This window comes from Rhipicephalus sanguineus, chromosome 8 (assembly GCF_013339695.2).
Source record: "Rhipicephalus sanguineus isolate Rsan-2018 chromosome 8, BIME_Rsan_1.4, whole genome shotgun sequence".
NCBI lineage: Eukaryota > Metazoa > Arthropoda > Arachnida > Ixodida > Ixodidae > Rhipicephalus > Rhipicephalus sanguineus.
In genome coordinates, this window is record NC_051183.1 from 18154239 (window position 1) to 18179448 (window position 25210).

At 47.6% G+C, this 25210-nt stretch overlaps 2 protein-coding genes across 6 annotated transcripts in view; one reads left to right on the forward strand and one right to left on the reverse strand.

The window, feature by feature from the left end:
* Positions 1–3795: 3795 nt before the first annotated feature.
* Positions 3796–13442, reverse strand: LOC119401498 (adenosine 5'-monophosphoramidase HINT2). 2 transcript variants are annotated; one of them, XM_037668349.2, is made up of 5 exons: positions 13272–13442; positions 12610–12744; positions 6852–6956; positions 5216–5288; positions 3796–3937 (listed from the first exon to the last, which is right to left on the reverse strand). In XM_037668349.2, the coding sequence occupies exons 1-5, from the start codon at positions 13404–13406 to the stop codon at positions 3846–3848; spliced, it is 540 nt and encodes a 179-aa protein (XP_037524277.1). In that variant the 5' UTR covers positions 13407–13442; the 3' UTR covers positions 3796–3845. The 2 variants fall into 2 exon arrangements, with proteins under 2 accessions (XP_037524277.1, XP_049274734.1); XM_049418777.1 differs by lacking the exon at positions 13272–13442 and adding an exon at positions 12835–13065.
* A 130-nt stretch (positions 13443–13572) lies between these two features.
* LOC119401499 (DENN domain-containing protein 5B) overlaps positions 13573–25210 on the forward strand; it is a 63513-nt gene continuing 51875 nt past the window's right edge. For all 4 annotated transcript variants that reach the window (XM_037668352.2, XM_049418776.1, XM_037668353.2 and 1 more), the window contains exons 1-7: positions 13573–13778; positions 17122–17231; positions 17479–17649; positions 19028–19198; positions 20463–20691; positions 21786–21911; positions 24245–24432. In XM_037668352.2, coding sequence (XP_037524280.1) covers positions 13673–13778; positions 17122–17231; positions 17479–17649; positions 19028–19198; positions 20463–20691; positions 21786–21911; positions 24245–24432 — 1101 coding nt within the window. In that variant the 5' untranslated portion in view covers positions 13573–13672. The remainder of the gene's footprint in view (positions 13779–17121; positions 17232–17478; positions 17650–19027; positions 19199–20462; positions 20692–21785; positions 21912–24244; positions 24433–25210) is intronic.

Here is a 25210-nt window from a genome sequence, read left to right on the forward strand (position 1 = left end):
GTTCCATGACCCTCTTTTGACTCTCTTTTTTCTTAGAGTGTATATCTCTCACATCGAATCTAGTAAAACTCATCGAAAGAATCTTACACATTCGGATAGACAATTGGTTGAATGACAACATGATCTTGAGCCCATGCCAAATTGGATTCAGGCGTGGCTGCTCCATTTGGTGTGCGCACGTCGACCTAGAAAGTAGAATACAACTTGCTCGATATGAGAAACAATATTGCGCTTTAGTAACATTAGATATAACAAAAGCTTACGACAGTGTGTGGAGCATGTGAAACTTATACATTCCATATTCACTCCAGAACTTAGGTCTGCCACAATACTTTGTAGCGTGGATCTATGCATTCTTAAGTGATAGAGAATTTTATTGCTCGCAATCCGGTGGGGCTTCTTCAAAATATAAACAAACGAGAGGTCTCCCACAAGGGTCTGTATTGTCACCGCTATTGTTTAATATTCTGCTTTGTACCATTCCCATACAACAGGATGTACAGGTGTACGTGTATGCCGATGACATCGCATTTTTTGCTACATCAGCAGATATTCACACACTATACCAAATTCTGCAGACATATATGAACAGACTGCAAACGTGGCTGGAGGCCATTAACTTATCACTCAATATCAATAAAAGTGCAATCGTAGTGTTCACACAAAGTGTTCCAGTGCAAATTTCTTTACTTTACCGACAAGACATCATACCCCAGGTAGAGGCAGTTAGGTATTTAGGGGTAACCTACACCGAAAAACTTAACTGGAGTCCCCATATAGAAAACATGGCTGTTAAGGGAGCACGCGCAGCAGGTATGCTACGCAGGCCCAGCAACAAGCGCGCAGGTTTACGCAGAGATGTGCTTGTTATGATTTATTGTATGTACATTCGACCGATATTAGAATTCGGCTGCGTTTTGTTTTCTGGTGCTCCAGCCTAGAAAGTTCGACCACTGGTTCTTTTAGAACGTGAATCATTACGATTATGCCTTGGGCTTCCTAAATTTGTCGCAAACAATATTTTATACGAAGAATCACGACTGCCCCCTCTTATCAAAAGGTTTCATATTCTAACAGTACGAACATTCTTAAAAAATTATGCGTCTCTACAGAGGAGGTCACAGTATGTTTTCATTAATCAGCCGGCCTCATTCTTTAACCACCAATGGTCTAGATTACGCTGCCCCCAAGTCATTTTTACACAAAGACTTTTGGACCCATTAAAAGTTCACCTCTAGGAAGTACTTATACTCAGCACTGTAGAAACGATTAGGATTTAATTTGACGACATATATCCACAGAATGCTAAACAGTTACCATATAGATATCTAAACGGCATTTTGGAAGATCATTTGGTCAATCTGGAAACAAACATTGTGATAGCGACTGATGCTTCCGTTTGCGAAGAAAAGGCAGGTGTGGGAATCGCATCATTCTCTCTAGATTGGTCTTTCTCAATTCGGTTACCTGACTATACGCCTATTTTCCAGGCTGAATTGCTGGCTATAGTCCTAGCATTGCGTAAATTGCCTCAGTGTCTGTCGGAAGTGGTTATTCTAACCGACTGCCTCTCTGTCTGTTCCTCCTTAGCACCAAATTTGTCAAGTACCTTAGAGACATTCTATTCGCTAATTCAAAGACACTTACGGCTTATTCGTTTAGTGTGGGTACCTGGCCACAAAGGTTTGATACTCAATGAATATGCACTTGCAGTATCATATCCCACGATGGCCCTGTTATGTATATTTTGCCGACGTCGGCATATGTCACTGCAGCGAGATTTGAAAAGCTTACAAGGTCCAATTACTTCGACAAATCTCCTTTGTTTTCATCAGACTTCCCACAACTGAAGTTTCCTTGGAAGAGCAGATGGTGTTCCTCTAGAAAGGAAGAAATCTCAGTGATCTCGGTTACAAGGCTACGATGTCGAGTCCCCCCACTGAACTTTTACCTTCACAGGTCTGGTCTGGCTCAGTCACCTATATGCCTTCACTGCATGGAGAGTGAATCTCTGGATCACTTCTTTTTGACGTGCCGCAGGTTTAAAATCCAAAGGAAAAGACTACTAGAAGATCCCCTTCGAAAGATGGGATTAAATTTGTCACTTCCGGTGGTTCTTTCATTTGGTGCTACCGTACTTGGTTTTGCTTTCGACGCTGTATGCAATTTCCTACGAGAGACTAAAAGATTTGAATGTTAAGTGTAACTTATGTCAGTTTATTTTTAGAGCGTTTCTTTCTCTAATCACAGCTGTATATATAGGTATTTTTGGCCGTTTTTCTTTCGTTTCGTTTTTCCCCTTTAAGCTTTATGAAGTTGTATACTGGTTATGTGTAACGCATAAAATATTAATTTTTAAAACCGTTTCCTTCAAAAAGTGAATCCAATCTTTGAGAAAGGCACCGTCCGATTCATGGCCTATCCCCCTAAGTGGGTTGCGCCAAGTGTATGAGGAACAACAACAACAACAACAACAACAACAACAACAACAACATCTATGATCGCGAGCGACTGCGGCCCTGCGGCAAGCAGTAGTTTCGTTTTCGCCTCGTCGCTTCAGAACTGCGTAGTCGCCACTCATTATTATTGTGCATTAGCTAGTCAGGTTTATTCAGCAGCGTATGCTGTGCTGAGCAGTTTCGTTTCGACTGTGGGCCCAGGCATCGCGCGCGCCTTCGGAACTGCGTTGACACTATAGGGTCGTGTCTTAATTTAGCGACCACACTTTCGTCCACAGCGAATGCGGCACTCAGTAGCTTCGTTTTGACTTCGCGCAATGCGCGCTCAATGTCACGCAACTCGAACATAGTGGAAGCTGTTGAAGGTGAAGAGCTTCATCAGCCGCAGCCTGCATGCTGGTACAAAATTTGGTTGCGACATTATGAACGAAGGATCATTTTCGATCATTTTTCCGGCTCAAATGTTCTCTTCACGTGCGCGTGGTGGTGGTAGCGCGGCGGTACGTAATAAGGGAGGGGGGCAGAGCACGTTTACTGCTAGGACACGGCTGTCTTATTGAGCTGCGGTCACATTGTGAACGAAGTCACGAATGAAGAAATTTGCGACATTTACATTGGTTTTATGCCAGATATGCACCGTGAATTTACGTATTCGTGTCACAATGTCAGCGCCATATACATTGGCATAATTGGGAGGTGGGGCGCTACGACTAACCTTCGCCCCCCCCTGAAGGGGAACCCTGCACACGCCTATGCCTATCAGTGTGAGTAGGCGTATGAAAGTGAGTGAGTGTCTGTAAGTGCGAGTAGGCGTGAGTATGAACGTGAGTGAGTGCGTATGAGTGTGAGTAGGCGTGAGTATGAGCGTGAGCGAGTGCGAAGGCGGACAAAATTGGGGTGAGCGAGTATGAGTGAGCATTCTCTTACAGTGCCAACGTATGCTAGGCACCATTGAAAAACACCATTCAATAGTAGACCAGTTTTGGTTTTACGGAAGTTAATAAGTTAAATGTCACCTCCTTTAGGCTGCATCATGCACATAGAGATATTCCAGCTGAGGTGACTTCAATGGCATTATTTGTGCCATACACGACATGCGCATCATTCCATGAATCCACGCCTGACTTACGTCAAGGCATTAATGTTATTTTATGTCATCCAATACCGCATGTTTGCCGTGCACGCATGCACATTGACATAGACCCTGCTAATAAAATTATCAGAACAGCTTCGCGACATATGCACCATATTATTTGTGCAATTCATGTTGTAACATCGATGACATGCGTGTCATGCCATTTATAAAAACAGTGTCCACAAGAAAGGTATTACCACATTTATTTATGACAAAAATGTAACATGTTTCTTTGGCACGGTCTCGTTCAGTTATCCTGGTGGCCAGCCCATCTGGCGGCCGCCAAGGACATGAAGATGAAGGTGGTAGACCGACTGGCAGCCTTGCTTACCATTGTTGATCACTGCAAAGCAAACAAAGGAAAAAACATCAACTTCAGAAGCAACAGCACATTACAACATGAATATATATGGCATGTCACTGTGTGCAGACATTTAGTTTTTCCTCACTGATCAGCAGGATAGGCTGATGAAGTGGGTTTTTTGTAACGAGAAGCACATGGCCAAACATGGGCAGAAGAAGACCAAAGGATGCAAGTCGCTAACTTAAACAAAATCTTATTTCCGCAGACATGCATATGCAGCAATCGATTTTCAATTCTTGGCCACTGGCCTCTTGGCCTTTTACACAATCGATTACTTGGTTTTGTATGTAATGGCGTCAAATTAACAAGATAATAAAAAGCATCTGTAGAGCCGTTTCCATGCCACAAGTCTACTGTAGTATTGTTGTTTAGTTGTAGGTAAAAATGAATTAAGGTTGGGTGTTCCAAGAAATCTTAATTTGATACTAAAGATATTTTCGAAGTCTGAGACCTGGCATTGTGATGCGGAGTAAATTTTGTCGATGGCATGTAGTAGTGAGTTTATGTATGACAAGATCACTGATTAAAATTAATAACATTCTCGTAGCTGAACGAATGTAAAGCAACCAGCCATCACAGCAACTTAGCAAGGAAGGCGTGACATCATGATACATCTGCCATCTGGGTGCCAAAACCGAAACTGATTATTAGAAGCTAGTAGTATAAGCAAATTGTTTAGGGTGGTCTAATACTCGACATTACTTCTTTAGAGTCGGGCACAGCTTCAGAAGGCAGGGGCGTTTCTACCTCAAAGGCGCGTGCAGACAAGCCTGCACTGTACCAATGAGTGCACATTCTAGACTAACCTCATAAGCTGGACTGTCAGTGATTCCGCCATCGGATTACATGAGCAGGTCTATTTCATCAGTTATGGAGGCAATCGGCTGCCGTGCTTCCGTCTTCTGGGCAGGGCCTCTAATGCCTTATTTTGTATACGACTACAGTGAGTTGAGGATTTCAGTCTTAATTAACATGATGCAAAAATTAATTTGAAGATGTTATGTCAGCAATTCTATAATTTTGAGTGCATCATTTTCCACTGCGTCATTTCACCGTGCGGTTCTCAGCATCCTTCAAAGTTTCTCTGTTAGCCTGTTAGCAGGATGTAGTAGTAAAGATACTAGTAAGTAAGGATAGTAAGTAGGGATGTAGTAACTAAGGATAATAGTAAGCTACCATTCACAACCTGGATGTGTACATTATATTTACTCTGCAAACTTCATTCTCTGGCTAGCAGTCATACAAAAGCACCAGTACCTAGCCTGTAGCCTTCCTTAAGCTTTTCTTGTGCCGCAACCTTCTTGGCCGTCAGCATCAGATGACCCAGAAGCTACATCACAGGGAGAAAAAAATTATACGTTTACATCATCAAACAACGCAACTGCCAGAAAATTGACAGACAGCATTACACCCCATCATTTATTGTTAGCAAAAACAAAACAACAAATAACATGGCTGACAACAAAGCTCTTCAAGAAACCAGAATCCATACGCATCTGCAGTTCTTAAGTGTTACCTCTATCTGGTTCTAATGTTTTCCAATTACGAAGGTGTGAAGGACCAGGTAAGGAAGACACAACATATGCTGAACAGCCGTACACATCTGACATAGTTGACTGCAACTTTTCCTTTCACATTTTGCAGCAGGGCAGTGGCCCTCCATTGTGTCAACCATCACAGAGGCCACTGTAATGGCATAGTGGTTGCACTCTCCGACCAGATGCCACCACCACTTCATGAGTGATAGAAAACACAGAGTTATTAAGCGAAAATGTATCAGATAATTTGTGCCTGCATGTAAAAATAGTGTAAAAGCCATTGCGCATGTTCTCTCAGCATGCCGCAGGACCTGTCAACGCCTTAAACGTAGACACATAGCTCGGCCAAGAAACTAGGAGCTGGGAATAAAAGGAAAAACATAAGCGGTCCTACGGCGTGCACTAGTAACAGCCAGACGGAAAATTGGTGGCACATCCAACGGAAGAGCGTGCAATAAAGTCAACTTTCAATAAAGAATATTTCTGCTTAGTGTATGAAAGTACTATAAGGTTAAGACAAACTACAGAATAAAGAAGAGCAAGCTTGGTGACACGTTCCACCATGCCAATTGACCCTAGTAGCACGAATGTTGTTATAACGTTAACGTTATGGCAACGTAGCAGCAACAATTTGTGCTACTATGGCAGAGAAGGCATTGGTTCTGTGACGTCCACATAGTAAAGAAGAATGAATACTGCATAATGCACAAGTTATGACACCAGCTTTCGAATGGTAAGTGCATCCACTATTTACACACATCTTGCTATGCATTCTAGAGTAATCACATGCACAACTGTGATCAGACACAGCTCCTTTGCCACAAGACCAGCAGCAACACACAGCACTGTCCGTGCGTGCTTCCCTGTTGTTTGAATCAGTTGCTGCGTTGGTCGAGTTATAGGAAGATGAATTCAGAATGTTGTTGATACTGTAGCCGTGGTTTACCTTGAGCAACAACTGGATCAAAGCTACAGAAATTCGGAAGAAACAAACACCAGCAAAAAGTAAAGCAGCGATACTCCACTATCACACTCATGACATTTGTCCCATTTTTGGCTTTCTTTTAGTACTGCAAAGTTGTGGCACAAAGAAATTAGTAGTCAGTATGCTATGATACAATAGCAAAAGAAAAAGTGACAAGAGAAGATAAACCTGAAGCATGGATGAGTTGCTTTTCTTGACCAAAACTTCAAGCTCCCTACAGCATTCACAGAAATATTTCGACGAAGTCTTTATGAGAGCATTGCTTAGTGACCCGATGATTTTGTGTAACACATTCTAAAGGCGTTTTGGGATCTGTTTAGCATGAACCAAACATATACGATAGGAAATGTGAGGCCCGTAATAACATTACCTGAACATCTTCATCGGTGGCCGAGTCCAGCATGGGCAGTGGCTTCCTCGGGATGACCAGAAAGTGTACAGGGGCCTGGGGGTTCACATCTCGAAAGGCGATGCACTGTATACAGAGGATTAAAAATTGCAATCTACTACGTATACAGGTAAATGTGTAAGCTCAAAGTGCTTTCTAAGTAAGGTAACCTGGGAAGGAGTAACTTATGTGTTACATCACAATGTACAATTACGGCATTCATTGCAATCATCATAGCATTTTTCATTGCACTTAAGTGCTTGAGTACTGCCACAACCTTCTACCCCACCGCTAGACAGTGTACACTGACTACATCACTAGTTACATATACTGATATACTGATGATGGCTCACTTAATCATTGAGGCTATAGTGGTTGCATTTCAATGGTGGCAAACTGTAAAAATGCCCATGTACTTAGATATAGGTGTTGTGGGAATCGAGCGCGCCCTTCCCTTTGGCGCCTCGTTCCCCAGCTAGCGCGCGTGTTGGCCCCGCGCGGCTCGAGCGCCGGGAACCGCCGTTAATCGGCGGTATGGCGACCGCGGCGGCAGCGCCAGGCCTCTTTGTCTGGTGCAAGCCATGCGTCAGCCTCCCGGCGCGCGGGCACGCGTCCGGACATGCCTCGACATGCTCACATGCTCACGCCACCATGCTAGCTTACGTCACTGTGCAACGCCGTTCCTCATTGGCCGCCAGTGACAACCCCCTTCCCCCTTGAGCTCGCTTCTGTCTGGCGCGGGCTTGCCCGCGTCAGATGCTCTCAGGCTAGCACGAGAGGTTGACGCGCTGCTCTAGCAGGCGGCTTCTCGTTCGTGTGCTCGACCGCTGCCCTTTGTGTGGTAGTCTTAGCGCCGCTGGCAAGCGTACTTGCTCGATCTTGCGGAGTTCCCTATACGGCCTGCAAGCCCGTGAGTGTCGCACTGTGCTGCATCTTGGGTTAATAAACCCGTTGTTGTTGTTACCCTGCCTCGTGCGTGGTTTCTGCGCCGTGTCGGAGAAAACGACGAACCCGGCCGCAGCGTCGTCGCACGCAGCGGCAGTGGAGAACGTCGCGTCCCTGCACGGTCGCGCTCGTAGGTAAGCCTAGTGCAAACCTATCTCCACATAACTGGCGCCCAACTTGGTTTCGGCATGGCATCAGAGCAGTCCCCCTCGAGGCGCTCGTTCCTGCACGATCCCGTGGCGACGGACTTGATCTCGTTCGATGCGGACGACGCCGGCAGCACGAGGTAAGCTCGCCTTAGCGGCCCTCGGCTTTCGGCCACCGGGAGAGATCCCGTCTTTGGGCTTCCTTTGGTGATGACCGCTCGAATGTGGACTACAGTCCTAGCCTAGCCAGTATCGGGTTTTCTCAGCTGTTCGAGACACGCGGAGTACGTGCTTTCGGGCCCCTCCAATGCGTCGTCTCCGCTCGCTGGCCTTTCTTTGTTAGCAGCACAGCTGAGTGATTAACCCGCCGCACCAGAGTGTCCCTACCTAGGACACATGGTGCTGGCAATCACACGCTCGCTGGCCCATCGTTGTCACGGGCGTGAAGGGTTGACAGTGTCGTCCGCGAGCCAGCTCGCATAGGCGGCACCATCGCCGCGTTTTCCGACGATCATTTTCCTCATGCGCGCCTTGGCGACGCTTTCGGCAAATGTGAGCCACCGTGCTCCGTTGTCGATTCGTTTGCCCGTCGCATGAGGCATCATGCATCCGTCGGTTGCGTCGGTGCGGAAACCCTACTCTTCTCCGTGCCGTTTATTGGCCCCTTTGGGCCTGGCGTGCATGGCGGAGAACAGGCGCGCGACCGTCCAACGGCGGCGCCTGCCTCGGAGCCGCTGCACACAACATGCGGCACGGCTCCAGGAAAAACATTGCCTTCCATCTCGCGAGCAGAACCGCTGTTCCGTGCGGCGCTTCGCGGTTGATTGTGCGCTGGGAGAATCGCGCGCGCCGATAGCGCTTTGAGTGCTTTGAGCGTCTCCCTGGTCTTTCGCTGCCCGTGATTCTCGGCCGCGTCTTTCTCGCGCGCACGGGTATCGTGAATGACTTCCCAAGCGGTGGCTACGGGGTCGTCCCTTTCGGCGCCCTGCAACCATTTGCAACCCTCGTAGTGGCTACCGCTGCCTTTAAGTACGGCACGCCACACGATATTTTGCTCGCCGGAAGCTTGTCTGCTATGTCACCGTAGTGCCATTGGTGGAGGAAACGGACCCCATGGCGCTCGTCTGGGTTAAGCGCTTGCGCGAGCCCTCGGGCCGCCTCGCGCGCTGGGCGTTGACTATGCAGCGATACAACTTTGTTGTGCGCTACCGGAAAGGGAGATTAAACGTCGTGGCTCCCGCCTTGTCGCGTGCCCCCGTTTCGGTGTGACACTTGTGTCCGCCTCTCCCGAGAGCAATCGCACCAAGTAGACTCCGGGGCCCCTGGCTCCTATGGGTCGAAAGGCGCGAACCCCGACGGCAGATTGACTTTCGAGTCGACCGCCTCGGGTGAGCACTTCACTTCAGCCGGTATCCTGTTAAGCAGAGAAGAGATACCAAAGGTACAGCAGTGCGATCCGTTTTGGGCTCCAAGAGCCGTGCTCCCAAGGAGCGGGCGCGTATTGACAGACTGGTATTGCTGTCGGCGCCGTGTGCCGTTTACGCAGTCTGGTATTGCTGCGGGCACGTTGGATTCGCATCTGTTTGTCGCCGGCGGAGTTCTCCTGCGCTACACATCCCACCGGAGGAAGCTCCCCAGGAGTCTTTTAAGGTGGGGGTACCCCGCAGTCTAAGGAAAGTCACCCTCGGCTATTTCCACGACTCGCGGTTGGCCGGACATGCGAGTGGCCGTAAGACTTTCTAAAAGTTGTGCCGCTCTGCAACCTGGCCAGGCATAAACGTGACGCTCTTCACTCCTCGTGTGACAATGCGTACAGTCTCGTGCGGGCAAGACCCCCGGGCTCATGCAGCCGCCCTCAAACCCTTTCGTTGCCCGCAGCAGCGACTTGGGAGGGGGGGAGGCGGTCACACAACCGCAGGAAAACCGTAAGGCTGGCCCCAAGTCACGCCACCGGTAGAACCTGTGGAAACGCACTTAAGCAACCTTTCTCCCACTAACAGGTAGCTGGACTTCATTCCATACCTTGACAGTGAATGGAGATAACCGCTAAGGTGCGGCGGCACACGTCTGGAAGTGGTAGAAGGCCCTCTTGGCCGAAAATACCCTCTGGTGTGTTGTCGAAGCCATAACCTGGCGAGCGCCCCCTTTTGTTGGGCAGCACTGTCAGGCAGGCACCCCTTTTTGGCAAGCCGGCTATGCCGGGGACATTTCTGTCCACTCCTGCGTCACCCTGTCGTCTCCCTGCGCCTGGCTCTACTGGGCCGCCAAGCCTGTCGCTGAGCCTGTGGCCTGCTGTTCTCTGGTCCCTCCAGCTGTGACCTGGTACCCACCTTCTGCCCTGCAGTCACCTCCACCCTGCCTTACCCACCTGGCAGCTTCGGCAGCCGCCCTCGGCGGCTGGTCCGCCCACTCAAGCTTTGGCCCAGGCCCGAGCGTGGTCGCTCCGGCTTCCGTTCCTGGCTGCCTGCTGTTCCTGCCTGCCGTTCCTGTGTGGCCCCCGTCCCAGCGACTTTCGGCGGTTGGCTGCCGCACGCAACTGGCAGCCACGCCTCGTACGTTCCCGGCTGCCAACCTCTCCAGTCCGGCGAACTTCAAGCGGGCTGGCTGCCCGCCCTTGTGCAGTCTTGCCCCCGTTCCTCCTGGGCTGTGGACCTTCTTCTTGGCGGTGGGCTATCCCCTTGTGGTGGAACTTTTGTGTGGCCATGGCCGACTTTTGGACTTGTACCTCCGGGAAGACGACACCCCCCTGTTGGACTCTGCCCCGTTGGCCAGCCCTCTTGCGGCTGAGCTGACCTTGCCACTTGGCCTCGGACAGCCTCTTTCACAGGCTGGCCTCGGTCTTTAGGAGGGGGGAATGTGGGAATCGAGCGCGCCCTTCCCTTTGGCGCCTCGTTCCCCAGCTAGCGCGCGTGTTGGCCCCGCGCGGCTCGAGCGCCGGGAACCGCCGTTAATCGGCGGTATGGCGACCGCGGCGGCAGCGCCAGGCCTCTTTGTCTGGTGCAAGCCATGCGTCAGCCTCCCGGCGCGCGGGCACGCGTCCGGACATGCCTCGACATGCTCACATGCTCACGCCACCATGCTAGCTTACGTCACTGTGCAACGCCGTTCCTCATTGGCCGCCAGTGACAACCCCCTTCCCCCTTGAGCTCGCTTCTGTCTGGCGCGGGCTTGCCCGCGTCAGATGCTCTCAGGCTAGCACGAGAGGTTGACGCGCTGCTCTAGCAGGCGGCTTCTCGTTCGTGTGCTCGACCGCTGCCCTTTGTGTGGTAGTCTTAGCGCCGCTGGCAAGCGTACTTGCTCGATCTTGCGGAGTTCCCTATACGGCCTGCAAGCCCGTGAGTGTCGCACTGTGCTGCATCTTGGGTTAATAAACCCGTTGTTGTTGTTACCCTGCCTCGTGCGTGGTTTCTGCGCCGTGTCGGAGAAAACGACGAACCCGGCCGCAGCGTCGTCGCACGCAGCGGCAGTGGAGAACGTCGCGTCCCTGCACGGTCGCGCTCGTAGGTAAGCCTAGTGCAAACCTATCTCCACAGTGTACATTAGTGAATTCTATGTAGTAAAAATTAGTCTGGAACCTGCCATCATGGTCTTCAATCTACATAATCATATTGTGGCTTTGATGTGTAAAAATGGACCAAAAGACTTCGCATTTAAGCCCTTTCCTTTTAGGGTGTACATAGTGTTAAGCCCTATACACTATAAGGCGAATGGAAGTATTCGCGAGGTCTTTTTGCCACACAACAATAATTGTCACCTCGCTTAGTTGCGTTTCCTTTCTCGAAAACTCTGCGCTTGCCCATTTCCTATTAAAAGTGTTACGTCACGCTGATAGCCACACGCCATTAGTGACCAGCAGAATACCGGCTGTGCTGCGATGACGTGAAGGAAGCACATGAGAGAGATGAATAATTATCGTTGTATGGCAGCTACAATGACACCTCAAATATGCCCTTTTCTGTCCAGAGCTGGTGTTGAAAGTACACCACCTTTGTCCTGAAATACACCGTTTGAGTGCTCAATCTGGTTAATACACCGTAAACATGAGCAGGTAATTGAACGCTTCCGCAATGCACCGGAGAACTACTGGACTTGAGATCATGAAATAAACAGCCCTGAAGTTTAAATTGGTGCATCCACGCACCAGACGTGCGAAGACTGAGGAAGCAGCATAGCTGATGGCCTTTCCTAGCATGTCTGCAACCTACAACTCGCCTCCCTCCTCCACTAAACTATTCCTCCTTTCCCTCATCCTCGCATCATTGCTCCTCACTTTCACTTTCCTTTCCCACTCCTTGCTAAACTATACTATACCTGGATATGTCATGCTTTACCCTGTCCCTCCTCCTTTCCCACTTCACCCTCAATTCTCTTTACATGTTATACTATATACTATACTATATATATACTAGATATATACTCTACATGCTATACTATACATCATCTTCACCCTCACTTCGCTTTCCCACCCCCTTGCTTACTACACTACGCTTTACTATGCATTTACTCTCCTCAATGTAACAGCGCCACTCCAAGTTAAACACCTCCGCTGTTACAAAAGCTCGCTTTGTGTTTGTGTCCATCTCCCGCGCATACCAACGTGAGTGGACAAGGTCCATCGGGGTCTTCCCGGTTCAGCGTAACTCGCATACCTTGTCGTCCTTGTAGATTACGTCGGCCGGTATGCTGCCGTCAAGGATCTTCGAGAATATGGTCGGCTTGCCGGCGGACGCGGTCGCATTCTGGGCCTTGGCGACTTCGTCGCTGCTCGACGACGACGTCGAACTCTGCAACAGTGCGCCGGCCATCAGGCAACACGTAAACAACAGCGACGTCGCGGCAATAGCGCCGGAATTTGCTACATTGACCAGCATTACCATGCATGCGAGGCTCTGTCGCCTTTCCTCAAAAAGATCGATCGAGGACGCGATCGCGTTGATCCAGAAAAACACGAAGCCACCAGGCCGGCTGGGAAAGGGTGGCGAGAAAACAACAACAAAACTCGTGCGATCCTCTTTTCTCTCTTTGGCGAAAGCATATGTGCCTGCGCGCGCGTTAGCAATCCGAGACAGCTGGAAAACAATCTATGTTGCTTACGGCACGTTGCTGCAACAAGCTTTTTCGGCACCCTTCTCTTTATCAAACGAGCTCACGGCGTCGTATTACGAAAACAAGTTCGGGAGACTCCACAAAGTACAGAAGATTTCGTGTTATCTTGGACCTGTGCCCGACCGGTGCGATTACCCAACACATGCATCTCGAGTTTTGAAAAAAATCTCAAATAAGAGGCTACCGTAACACAAGAGAGCCTTACAGTTAGACAAAACAGTCGTCTCTGAACACTTGAGGCAGAAAATACTAGCCGTTGTGGGTCCAAACGGCGAGGAAAAACCGCAACACAAGCTTTCCGGGCTAAATCAGCTGATGTTAGTGCCCTGAGGGCAGCCATGTTTGCGTTCCACGACCTCTGAGAATCGACAACACACTCGACAATTTGGTGGAAATCTCGAAGGCTACATTGCTGCAGGTTAATGGAGGAGCAGCTGGTTTTGTTTTCGCCGCCAACAACGTAGAGGCGCTGGCGGCGGCGCGCGCGCATGCGCGCTGGCGCTGTTAAATGCCCGTCCAGAACATGGCGGCGCGGAGGGGTAGCCCTGCGAGCTGAAAACAATGTCAGGCCCGGGAGCCTAAAGTGTCTTCGCAAACCACGGAGCTATGACTTCTCTGGGGTCGGTGTTCGCGTCCGAGAAGCGACTGGCCGACTACTTCGTCGTCTGTGGTCTGGACCTCGAATCGGGACTCGAACCCGACGCCCTCTCGGGTAAGACTCAATCTTCAGTGTCTCCGTAGCAGCGATTGCGAAGCTGACTCGGTAGAAACAAGAATCTCTGTTCCCAAGTCTTACGGTGCGAAGCCGAGCCCTCCCGAATGCATTGCTTGTCCTTGCTGGACGTACGCGAGTGCAAATCGAAGGAATCCTTGCAGCGGGCCAGTGTTTTTAAGCACGGAAACGCATGCACCAGTTGTGATTGTTTCTCTCGTTTCCTGCAAGCTTTGAACGCACGCGGATTGATGCAGCTTTCAGAGTTTCTTCTCGAGCAAAAGAGCTCGTACGTTGCGCATTTGTACTTTCTCATGGCCTGTTCATGCTAGTAACATTTTGGCGTGTCATTTTGCACGTTTATAAGTGTCGAAAACGAAAGGAAAATAAAAAGCTACTGCTCGCGCATATCATCCGTAGAAATCGTGACCCGTCTGCAACCGTCCCAGGAAACCTGCGATGTTCGCGACATCGGTGAACTGAACTTCCACCCTCCTCACCATTTTCACTTTCGCCGTCGCTCAACTTTCTCCGCAACCCGGATTCTGAAATTCCACGGACGTGAACGCTGTCGTGATGACGGCGTGGTGTCTTTCGAGCGCGTGCATTTTCATTCGCCTCAATTACTTTCGGAGCGCGTGTCCGCTGCGCGATGCACCGTATTGTCGGGCGCTTCAAACGAAACCATCTTGTCGTCGGAATAATTCAAGCGGCTGCCCTAGATATCGAACACGATCAGCGCCTTGTATTTATGTGTGCATTCCACGATCGCCTCACCCTTGGAGCGTCTCTCGCTAATTGCGTGTAATGTAGAGAATAACGTCGGCTACCTACGCGGGGTGTTGCAATCTTCCAAGAACCGAAGGTCTCTAAGAACTTCGCTTTTCTTACCTCTCCTTCTAATTAACCGCATAATTAAGGCGTTCCCCGAAGCATCGGACGCCCGCTAATTAGGTTAGCAGACTTCGCGCAGACGCGCTTTCTTTTACGTGCAAATTACCTGGGCATTAGTTAAGTTTTCCCAGTATAACACCACCCCCATCCTCTGATCATAGCACGTATGTAGGCATTACATCCTGTGATTTTAAGACGAAATGGAATTCCTGATCTCCGCTTTCCTTGATGATGTGTGATTTTCGTTGGTATGATAATCGAGGTTCAGATTTCACCTTAAACGGCAACACCTCTTTTCGTCTCATCTGAGCATCCTGTGTGATCAAAGCCTACATGACTCACATGCGAGCTTCGCAGTTGCCACGGCAACCGCATTCCACAATGACACATGTGTGCATTGAACGTTTGCTAGTACGCCCAGTGAACAGCTGCGTGTGGTGGCGGCTTTTTTTAGTTTTTGTTTTTTGCTTCGCTCTTTGACTTCCTGAAACCTTGCAGCTGCACGATTGTGAGCGTTCGACCTCGGATGTCGTTTGAAGCCACTTTAGCTTACAGCTTGTTCCATTCCATGTATTATTCATTTAAGTTACTCATCACCTGATATATTTGGTGTGTACTCCTAGATGAAATACTTTTCTGATGACAATGTGTGAAATCTCCGATAGCATTACTAGTGTTGTTGGCAATGTTGGCTGGTTCAGCATTGTTTTGAATGATTCATATTCAATTTTGTGAACATGTTTTGACCAGTTGAGCTTTAAATACACAGGGACATCATCTACATCATTGCTCGATTAAAGCATAAATGTACATGCACCAAGTGTTCATTACCGATTCCATTGCAAGCTTTGTCAAATATCTTGCTTTGTAATATGCACAGAAAACTTATAAGTGTTGGCATGTCTTAGAAAAGTTGCATAACTGTAAGTATAGTCACCATACCTTTAACAACATGTTTACTGTATCTATGGACTTAAACACAGCACCTACAGTTTTCAACGTTTCGATTATCAGCATGGCAGACCACAGGCACATATCTAAGTGATCACATTAAATGTACCCCGCGTGTTCAACTGTCGCACAATAACTCTTAACCATTAGAGAGAAAAAAAACTACTAATTGATTTTAATAATCTGTTCAAGACAAGTTGCTTAAGAGAGCAAATTTTTACAATGGCCTGGCTGCATTTTTTTTTTTTTACAACATAAAAGTTTTTCCTTTGCAGCCTTACCCGTTCAATCATTTCTGCATATTTCTGGTATTTTTGTCTTGTTGTCCTTTTTGCACACTGGGGTGCAATCAACTTTAATATTGTCACGTGGCTCTGACGGTAAAGTAGCAATGAACAAATAAGTGCTCATGGCAGTATGTCATCGTAGCAGGTGATAATGTGTCAACTCATTTATTTCCCGCAATCTTTTTTTTTTTGTGATAATGGCAGTCTTAGCTGTTGTACTGTCATATGCATTCCTTCTTCATGTAGTGACCGATAAACAAGAAATTTGATCTAATGGCTATCCTCAAAGGTGTCAAATCATTATGAACCCATGAAAATTGTTAAATTTTTGAATTTCAAAATGTGGGAACTGCATTGCCTTAGTCAGCATTTTTAGCATTTTTGTTTGGCACCTTTTTTTTCAGTGGGAAACCTTGTTAGAACAGCAATGCACCTTGGTGCAGTAAGGCGATGACTGGGGCTAGTTGGTTCATGGATATGCACTGTTTTAAACGATAACGACAAAGAAGACGCAGAGACGGACAGAGGTAAATGGGACAAAGCGCTTGGTGCAGAATTTGAGCAGTTATTTTGACTGAATCTGACAGAAATGCCTTCGTCATTTCTGCGGTCTGAGTTGCACTTGCCGTCATTATCACAGGGATCAGCTTACTGTCAAAAGTGAATGATCATAGATGATATACTCTCGACCATAATGAATCCTCAAATTATGTCGGCCTTCCTGTCAGCCTCTAATGTAATGATTGGTCAGTAAAAATGGCAATTTTGACCTCAGTGTCTTAGTTTTAGAATTTTAGAATGACAATAAGTTGAGCTAGCTGGCACAGATTCATGATAAAAGAAGGCATGCAAACACGGACACATAAAAGATCAAGACAACGCAACAACTATCAACTGAAAAGGCGCACTGTGGCGGAAAAGAAAATAGACACAAAAACTTTCGTCACATCGGAGTAATTTTGGCTCGTACACTTGCATTGGAGCCAGCGTGACCGTTAACGGTGACACATTGTGGTTGTCTCGAGTGATCGCGCATACCAGTAGTGATACTTGAATGTTTGATGTCACATTTCATTCCATGAGCACTGTAAGTGGTTAGGAGAGGATTAGTTATGAGGGAAGGGAGTGATTGAATTAGACCAATGAAATTCAACTGAGGTCATGACTGCTTGCAAGTTAAGTTCCTGGTGTCATGGCATCTCTCCGTCCAGGTGACCATCTACACTTCACGCCGTTGGACCGCTGCTACAAGGGCAAGGTTTTAGCGCACTACCCCGAGAATGTCTCCTGGAACCCATTTGACCCCAGCGCCATCGGCATGGTAAGGCATGTCTCTTACTTGAGGATGACCTAACACTTGCATAGAATCTGGGTGGGACAGTGATGGCTGAGGATGGAGCTTACATGTATTTGGAGGTTGTCACCGACTATAGGTGGGACAACTGGTGCTCTGTACGCTTAACTGTTTCTTCTTACAGCAATGCAATGAGTGATTTGGTTTAATGCTGTGTCCCACATTTTGCCGCTGTTCTCTCCTCACGTGCCTGTGGTTTTTCTTCGCCCTGCAGCTCAGCTTGCCTCATGGATTATCCTTCCGGACACAGAAGCACATGCGCGAGCCCTTCTTCCACCCGTTTGTCATTACGCGGGAGGACGGCTCACGGACTTACGGCCAGGCACTCACCTTCTATGAGGAGGTCACCGACCGGCAGATCTGTTCAGCCATGCAGACATTACAGGTGAGGCTTTGCATCGCTGCTAATAGCACAATCTGACCTCCCATCTCTGTCTCTTGCCGCTGTATTACTAGTCTCGCACTGTTCTACTTGTCGTACTGTTCGTCACATAATTGTGCGCCTTAGATCTCAGCCCCATCAAGCATACCCAAGTGCTTCCCCTTCAATTTGCCAGTGCACGTGTGCGTACGATTTTCAGCATGATTTGTTTGCGCAGCAGCCAGTGATTAAAAGTGCCTTCCCGGCATCGTTGCTACTGTAAGCTACGAAAGATTACTTTTGTGGTGTTCTTCAGACTGGAGGTGACGAATATTCTTGGAACAGGGGTGCCGCTGCAGCCAACGTTTCGACAAGTGGTCACGACCACTTGTCAACACGTTGACTCCAGTGACGGCCCCAGTCCAAGAATGTTCGTCTCTTCTGGCCTCCATCTTCTCGTGAACTTCTGCCTGTTTGGACTTCAGTCCAGAAACCATAGTTCAAACTGTGGCGCTGTGATTTTTCTCTTTCAAAGGGGGGGTGTGTAGGTAGCTATGATGATAGAGGTCATTCTGGTATGTGCAGGGGCACCCCTGAAAGAACTACAGGATAGGCTTTCTTGCAGTTGGGTTGGGTGGGTGGGGGGGACGGACAAAGGGGATGGGAGGGAAAGCCAGGTTAAATTTTCAGGGTGCCCTGTTACGTGTACATCTTCCCTCTCATAAATTTTTGTAGGGAACGATTTGGGACACCTGGGTTCAGTGGCCCCTAACGTCAACTGGCCCCCAAACCACCCAGAGGTCAAAATTTAGTTGTGGTATTCCAGTTGTGCACGAGTCTACAATGAAAATGCAGCCATGAGAATTTTTCAGAGTGGTACCGTAATAGCAGAGTAGCACATGTTTGACCATCGAAATGCAGCCCTCGCTCCTTCCGTCGCTATGCTCCATTGGCTCTTCTCTCCTCCTGGCCCAGTGTACCTCGTCACCGTGCGAGGAGGATAAGCAGGCAGCGCAGGTGCCTGCGGGCAGACAAACAGGTTTTTTACTGCTGGAAATGAACAGATTCTGCTCGTGACGTCACAACCAACTGTGCGGACTCTGAAAAGCGCGTACAAGAGAACGGGATCAATTTTTTTTTTTATTTGGCTCACCTGCGGCACGTAGCTCTGCTGCAGCAAGGTGTGTGACCGGGCTAGTTGGTATTCCATATTGACATGAACAGTGCGTGAAACGCACAAGGACGAGTAACCGACGAGTAAGCGCTGCGGCGTTTGGCACTGATGATCGTGATGGCATTCTGAATTCAGTGCGTGTTTGCTTGAAATGTTAAAAAAAAATATATTGGAGGTGGTTTAGGGGCCCTTTAAGTTCATACTGTTTGTATTATGTTGCTACGACAGGCAATGCACCTGACAGAACTGAGCTCAAGCGGCAACAAGGCACCACTGTCACGGACAGCAGCAATCAAGACCGAGGCCCCCGTGTCGAGGTCACTCCCCAGGTCGTTTCGACTCATGACGACATCGAGGTCTACAGACTCGAATGGGGGAGCCCTGTACGACATAACGAAGGTAAAGATGTTTCTCATAAGCATCTTCAAACACTGCACAAACTGCTGGTGTATGCTATTCTTTTGTGTCGATTGTTACTAGTCATGGCAATCAAAAATAAAACAGTCAAGCTTTCAGCCCCCTCCACACAATTTGCATTCTTTTCGCTTGCAGTGTGCTGCTTATTGTTAAAAACAATCACTTTGATACAGAGATACCTCCATGATTGACAGGGGTTCATTGTTCCACTGATAACAGTAGTGGTGAACACGTAATATTGCATTTCTCGTAATGCTTGCAGCAAACGATTAACTGACGCACATACTTTGATCCTGCGATTAAACTATTTTAATGCAAAAATGCAGTATGATTAACTGCAAAATAGATATATATTTGATTACCGTGTAATTATCGTGGCTCTCAAGAACACATGCCCTTTCGTGCATCGAAGTGTCCAGCCCCTCGTAAGAAATTTGATATTTGGTGCACTCACCAACAGTTCACCAGAATTTCAGAAAGTTTACCATAATTCAGTGAAGTTGGAAAGAAAGTTTGCAGGCATAAAATTAAATCAGCACGCTAGGAACACTTCGCCAAAGGCAACACGAGACGAGGAAAGGCGTCAAGATAGAAACAAGGGGCCTAGTTTCTGTGTCAACGTCATGTCTCGTGTTATCTCTGGCGCTGTTGCAGAGCCAACAAGCCTAGCAATTCGTTCTGACCACCTTCGTCTACTGGAGATCGAAGGGCGAGGCCTTCATCCTTGCAGTGCACATAAAATAGGCTTAGGGTGATGAAAATGATGCAATGGATGACATGAGATGAGATGTTAAAGGTTACATGTTGAAGGTAACCTTTATGCATTTGTCTAAGACAGCTCAAAGGCGAAAGCCATCTTATTTTTCTTCTCAGTCAACCATATTGACTCCCTCCTCCTTCCCCGCTCAGAAAGCCTTCTGCACCTCACGTGGTTTTGCAGTGCCTCTAGGATCGGCCCACTTTCTACCAAGCAACGATGTCCTATGATGATGTCATCATGTGACGTCACGTTATGTGATGTCCTGGTGAATGTGATGACGTCACAGTGTCACAAAATTTTGGCAATCTAGTTGCCCCGCAGGACCTGAATTGAGTTCATTGTCTGTCTCTCTGAGACGTCACGATGGCATCATCGGGTGATGTCATCAGGTTATGGTGATTTTTGCGTCACCCGTGTAGCGCCGACGGTCACTTTCCACGTTTGATGAGGCATCTAAGGCTTTCGCCTTATTGATATGAAACCCAGGACACGCTGTACGTGAGCAAGGTGATCTGCCTGGTGACCCCACTGCCATTGGTCAGCGCATGCCGGACGATACTGCAGAAGCTGCTGTCGCTGGTACAGGGACGCGACTCCCCGCCTCTGCCCCTCGAGAGCTATGTGTACAACCTGCTCTACGAGCTGCCCTTGCCTCCACCGGGACGCTCACTACGCCTCAGCTACCTCTACCAGGACTACGTTTGCCAGAGGCCAGGTCTGTCTGGTTTCCTCAGCACTTCTCACTTGGCAGGGGAAGGGGGCTAGTCATGGAACGGGGCAACGTTCGCTTGTGTCATGTAGCGACGAAGCTAATTGAATCTTCATCAGATCGCACCTGGTGCACTGGTTCATCCAGTGGTCATAGTGCCTGGGCAAACCGGTACATTTTGTTGAAGATGCCATAATTATGTTGTTCATTCTAAAAAAATAAACAAGGGTGGTTCACATGTTGCAGCTTTAGCTATGGCGGAAATGAAGGGAGCCAATGTGTGACATCACAGGGAGCCCACATCGTCCGTACTGTTAGCAAAACAGGCTCACAGAACAAGCATTACAGCAAATTGTTGAGGACATTGTAAAACTTGCCATTCCTTATTGGGCTTAGAGTAACGAGTTGGGCCCTGCAGCATGTTTCCAAGTAATCATTGAATGAACTCACTATCGGAGCTTATTGTCTCACGAATCGACTGCCACAAAAATGTTTAAAATTCGTCAAGTACAAACAGAGTTACATCGATTTGTCGCACGCTGAAAGCTGTGCAGGGGGGGTATGGGAAATGACAATGGGGCAAGAAGCTACGCCCTCACATCAACGCTCGTCATGACCTTGTGCGCAGTCTTTTCTTGTTTTCTTTGAACATGCAGCTCACATTCAGTGGGATCACGAGCACGCTGGTGTAATTCTACATTGAGTGTAATTCTATCACTGTATACCGAGCACGGTGCACGCACATTGAGCCCACCGCGGCAGCAGTAGTAACTATGCAGCTCACAATGCTCAAATAAGCCATTTGCATGTGCTTTTGCGTATGTGACGCACTTGCTTTACGATATATGGCATCATTTGTCGAGATGCCATATACCCTTAGTATAATCGCCATAAACTTTGCGAGCGTCTTATCAACCACTTCACTATAGAAGAGCGAGCGCTTTCTAGCTGGCTCTGAAATGTGATTGCAAATTCTATGCAGCGTGTTGTGCTGCAATGTTTGGCTCACATGTTTGCAGGAGCCTTGCACGTGTTGCAGGGCCCCTTTAAGAAACGTTGTGTGGGTATTCCTCGAGTATTAAATCTGCGTCATCGTGCAGGAACGGGAGAGCTGCCTTTCTTCGACTACTCGTTCCGGGAGCTCTTCGCAATACTGGGCCTGGAGAACTGTGTCCAGCTCTTCACCAGCGTGTGCTTCGAAAACCAGATCCTCCTCTGCTCCGAAGGTAGGGCATCCTTTGGTCTGTTCATCATTCTGTATAAGACTCTGTGTTTGCGTGTGTGATGAATAAGAGAATAGGAACGAATCGAGACTCCTGTTTTAGGTTAGACTCCACCACACTAGGCCAACAAGTAATGAGGTCATGGAAAGCATGTGGGGGTGTTATTTGCAGTTCCTAATTCAAGTGTAGGAATTATGAGATAAGGGAAAAGGTAATTAAAGTGGACGTGGTACAGTGATCGCTGTCCTTGATAGTGAGCCATGAGCCGTGCCATGTTCTATAGTGATCACTGTGCTTGATAATGAGCTACAAGTTGGACCAAGTTCCACAGCTATAGCCATTCTGGGCTCTGCTCTGACTCAAACTGGGGTAGTATGTGTTGAAAGTGAACCAAATCAGCTACTTATGAGAGCCGATTTGCAAGCTGCTATTGCTGTTTTCATTGTGGATGTTGCCCTTGCCCAGGATGGTACAGTAGTCGCTGAACGCTTGCCAAATCAGACATCCAGGTTAGTTCATAGCTGCTATTGCTGCAAGACTTAGTGGGATTCGTAGCTCATTGCTAAAGTGTTGAATTGATTATCATCAATTGATTGATTGATGATTTATCACCAATTGATTCATACATCCAATCGAGCCTGGAATATAGGGGTTAGCTGTGGTTCGAGGGAGACATGGCACTTTAGAACTTTTCTTTAAATTCTTGATCGAATTTGATGGAACTTGCGGAGTTTATGTATGTTTGTGTGCCAATTTCAAATATGCATTTATTGTTTTTTCTATGATAGGCAGTTTCCAATATGTCACAAACAGCTACTTCTTTGTTCAGATTTAAGTAGCTAATTACCAACAACCTTCACTGCAATGTACAACCCACAGAATCCATTGAGGATGTTTGCAGTGTGTTGTAAAGTATAAATCATTGCTTTAGGACAATTCCAAGCAAGTTTCTGGGCCGTTGAACCTGACTTAAGAAGTGCCCTAATTGGTACTTGAAACAAAATCTCTAATTAGAACATTTTCTCATGAAAGTATTATCACAAAATTTACCTTGCAAGACATCGCATTTATTTGTCTTAGAAGCAAATTAAAAAATTATGATAACCCAGGTAGAACAAACAATATTAACGCGATAGCGTTAGAGAGCTCGTGTCGCAGAAATTCCGGTGTCGGTGACGGCGTCGCTACCGAGGCTTGTGAGCGAAAAATCGTCCATGACTGAAAAATCAAGAAAGATGCAAATAAAATAAACAATAAAAATCTTCGGTCCCATTGAGGATCGAACCCAGGCCGTTTGCGTGGCAAGCAGCTGTCCTACCACAAAGCCACGATGTTACTTGCAACTGCTTCGGAAAAAAACACTACATAAATGTCATTTAGTGGAAGGAGTCTCAACGCATTTTGTTCGCCAGGTGTCATGACGAAAATCAGCCCATTTGGCAATTTGTAGGTGCATTGGTGAGGCCATCAAACTACGTTTTTTGCGCGATGCCATGCTTCGTAAAAAGACGAGATAGTGCAGCCATCGCCGCTAAAACACACACGAACTTTCAAACAGCTTGGACAACTATGTCCATCTAGTGGAAAACATATCAAGCAAGAAGGAGGAGGAATAAACTTTATTGAACGTATCAAGCAAACAGCAAACATTAGATAATGTGCTGCCATCTGTGATACATTGTGAAAAACATGTCTCGACTACCATGGCCTCCGAGGTGGCAAGTGCGCCTGCCATCTCGGAGGCATGTGACTACAGCAGAGCCTATATGGTTTTGCCGTTCTAGGACAGGGAACATATCATATCAAGGAAACAGCAAACATTAGATAATGTGCTGCCATCTGTGAGACATTGTGAAAAACAGGTCTCGACTACAGCAAAGCCTATATGGTTTCGCCGTTCTAGCACAGGGAACTGGCCACACTGCACAGTCTTGCTCGTCTATGAGTGCCGGCAGGACATTCATGTCACCTCTACCATTACTATAGATACGTCGCGCGCGCGTGTATGTGTGTCTGTGCCTGTGTGCGTGTGTGTGTGTAACAACACACATTAATAAGTATGCACTGAGTGGTTGAAGTGCGCACTAGGGGCTGGATTTCGCTATCGCGTTCAACTCTTAAAGGCGAAGCTTAAGGGTCCCCCAATTTTTGCTCTTCCATCACATGAAGGGCACGAAAAATAGTTCTCTGTTTGCCCTCAGTTTAAAGAGCAGGATGCACGGTTTTGTTTTTTTTAAACTAGGATAATGAGAGAAGACAACAGCATTCAACTACAAAAAGTTGTAAATAGATTTGTCCCTCCTCCTCATTGTCCACGGCTTCAACTTGTTTTGCAGACTATTACCGGCTGATGCTGGTGGCGGAGTGCGTAACAAGCCTTCTGCTGCCATTCCAGTGGCAGCATGTGTATGTGCCTATCCTGCCCCACTCGCTACATCACTTCCTAGACGCACCGGTGCCTTTTCTCATGGGGCTGAAGCATGTCTGCGGTGGCGAGGAGGGCGACGCCATCTGTCCTGGCGAGGTGCAGTTGCCAAGCATGGCATTCGTTAATATATTGTGAGGTCATTGAGCCTTCTGTTGGTGCCCTCTGGGTGCAGTCAGGACACGTTCAGTCGGTGTGTTCGCGTCACGTGTGTGGGTGGTAATTAGAGTTTTAGGCCTAATAACCATCGCTATTTTCACTACAGGATAAGGGTCTTTCGTAGCCCTATGTTGCAAGCATAGGTTGAGCCTCTTTACAACAAACTTACGTGCAACATAGTAATACATACCTTATATCCAACGTTCCTTTTAACATCATTCGTATTGCCAAAAGAATTTTCGCTATTGAATTGATGCGTAACGAACAAATCTAATGCTTTTAATATTGTACTGATGGGTTCATGCTTTTTGATGGTCTGATGGCAGCTTGCATTGTTCATCGCAACATGTTACAGCTGTAATTTTGAAACTTGCTCTGTGAATCGTGAATGTCAATTTGAAGTCATGTCGGCTAGTGCGCTGCAGGTCCATGAAGCCACTGGCAGGAATGCATGGGGGTGACCAGAATGTATGGCATTTAGTTACCCTTGCTGAGCATTTGTTGTCTTTTCCATAGAATACATATTTTGCACTGCGAGCAAACAAGTAATAGCTTTGCTATAACTGATTTGTCGTAACTCGGTTACATTATAGCATTACAACACTCATTAAAGTAAGGCGTGATTAGCCAAATTTTACATTTACTTTGTTTTATTGTGCAGCGTACTTCAGAAACCATAGCACACTACATAAACATGAGACAAGATGAAGACAGGACA

Excerpts from the sequence above, each read along its gene's own strand:
- LOC119401498 (XM_037668349.2), bottom strand. The coding sequence starts at position 13,406 with ATGGCTGCCCTCAGGGCACTAACATCAGCTGATTTAGCCCGGAAAGCT. Across the intron at positions 12,745-13,271 it reads GACGACTGTTTTGTCTAACT|AGTTCGACGTCGTCGTCGAG; the intron begins GTAAGGCTCTCT and ends GCACTGTTGCAG. Across the intron at positions 6,957-12,609 it reads TAATCTACAAGGACGACAAG|TGCATCGCCTTTCGAGATGT; the intron begins GTATGCGAGTTA and ends CTCTGTATACAG.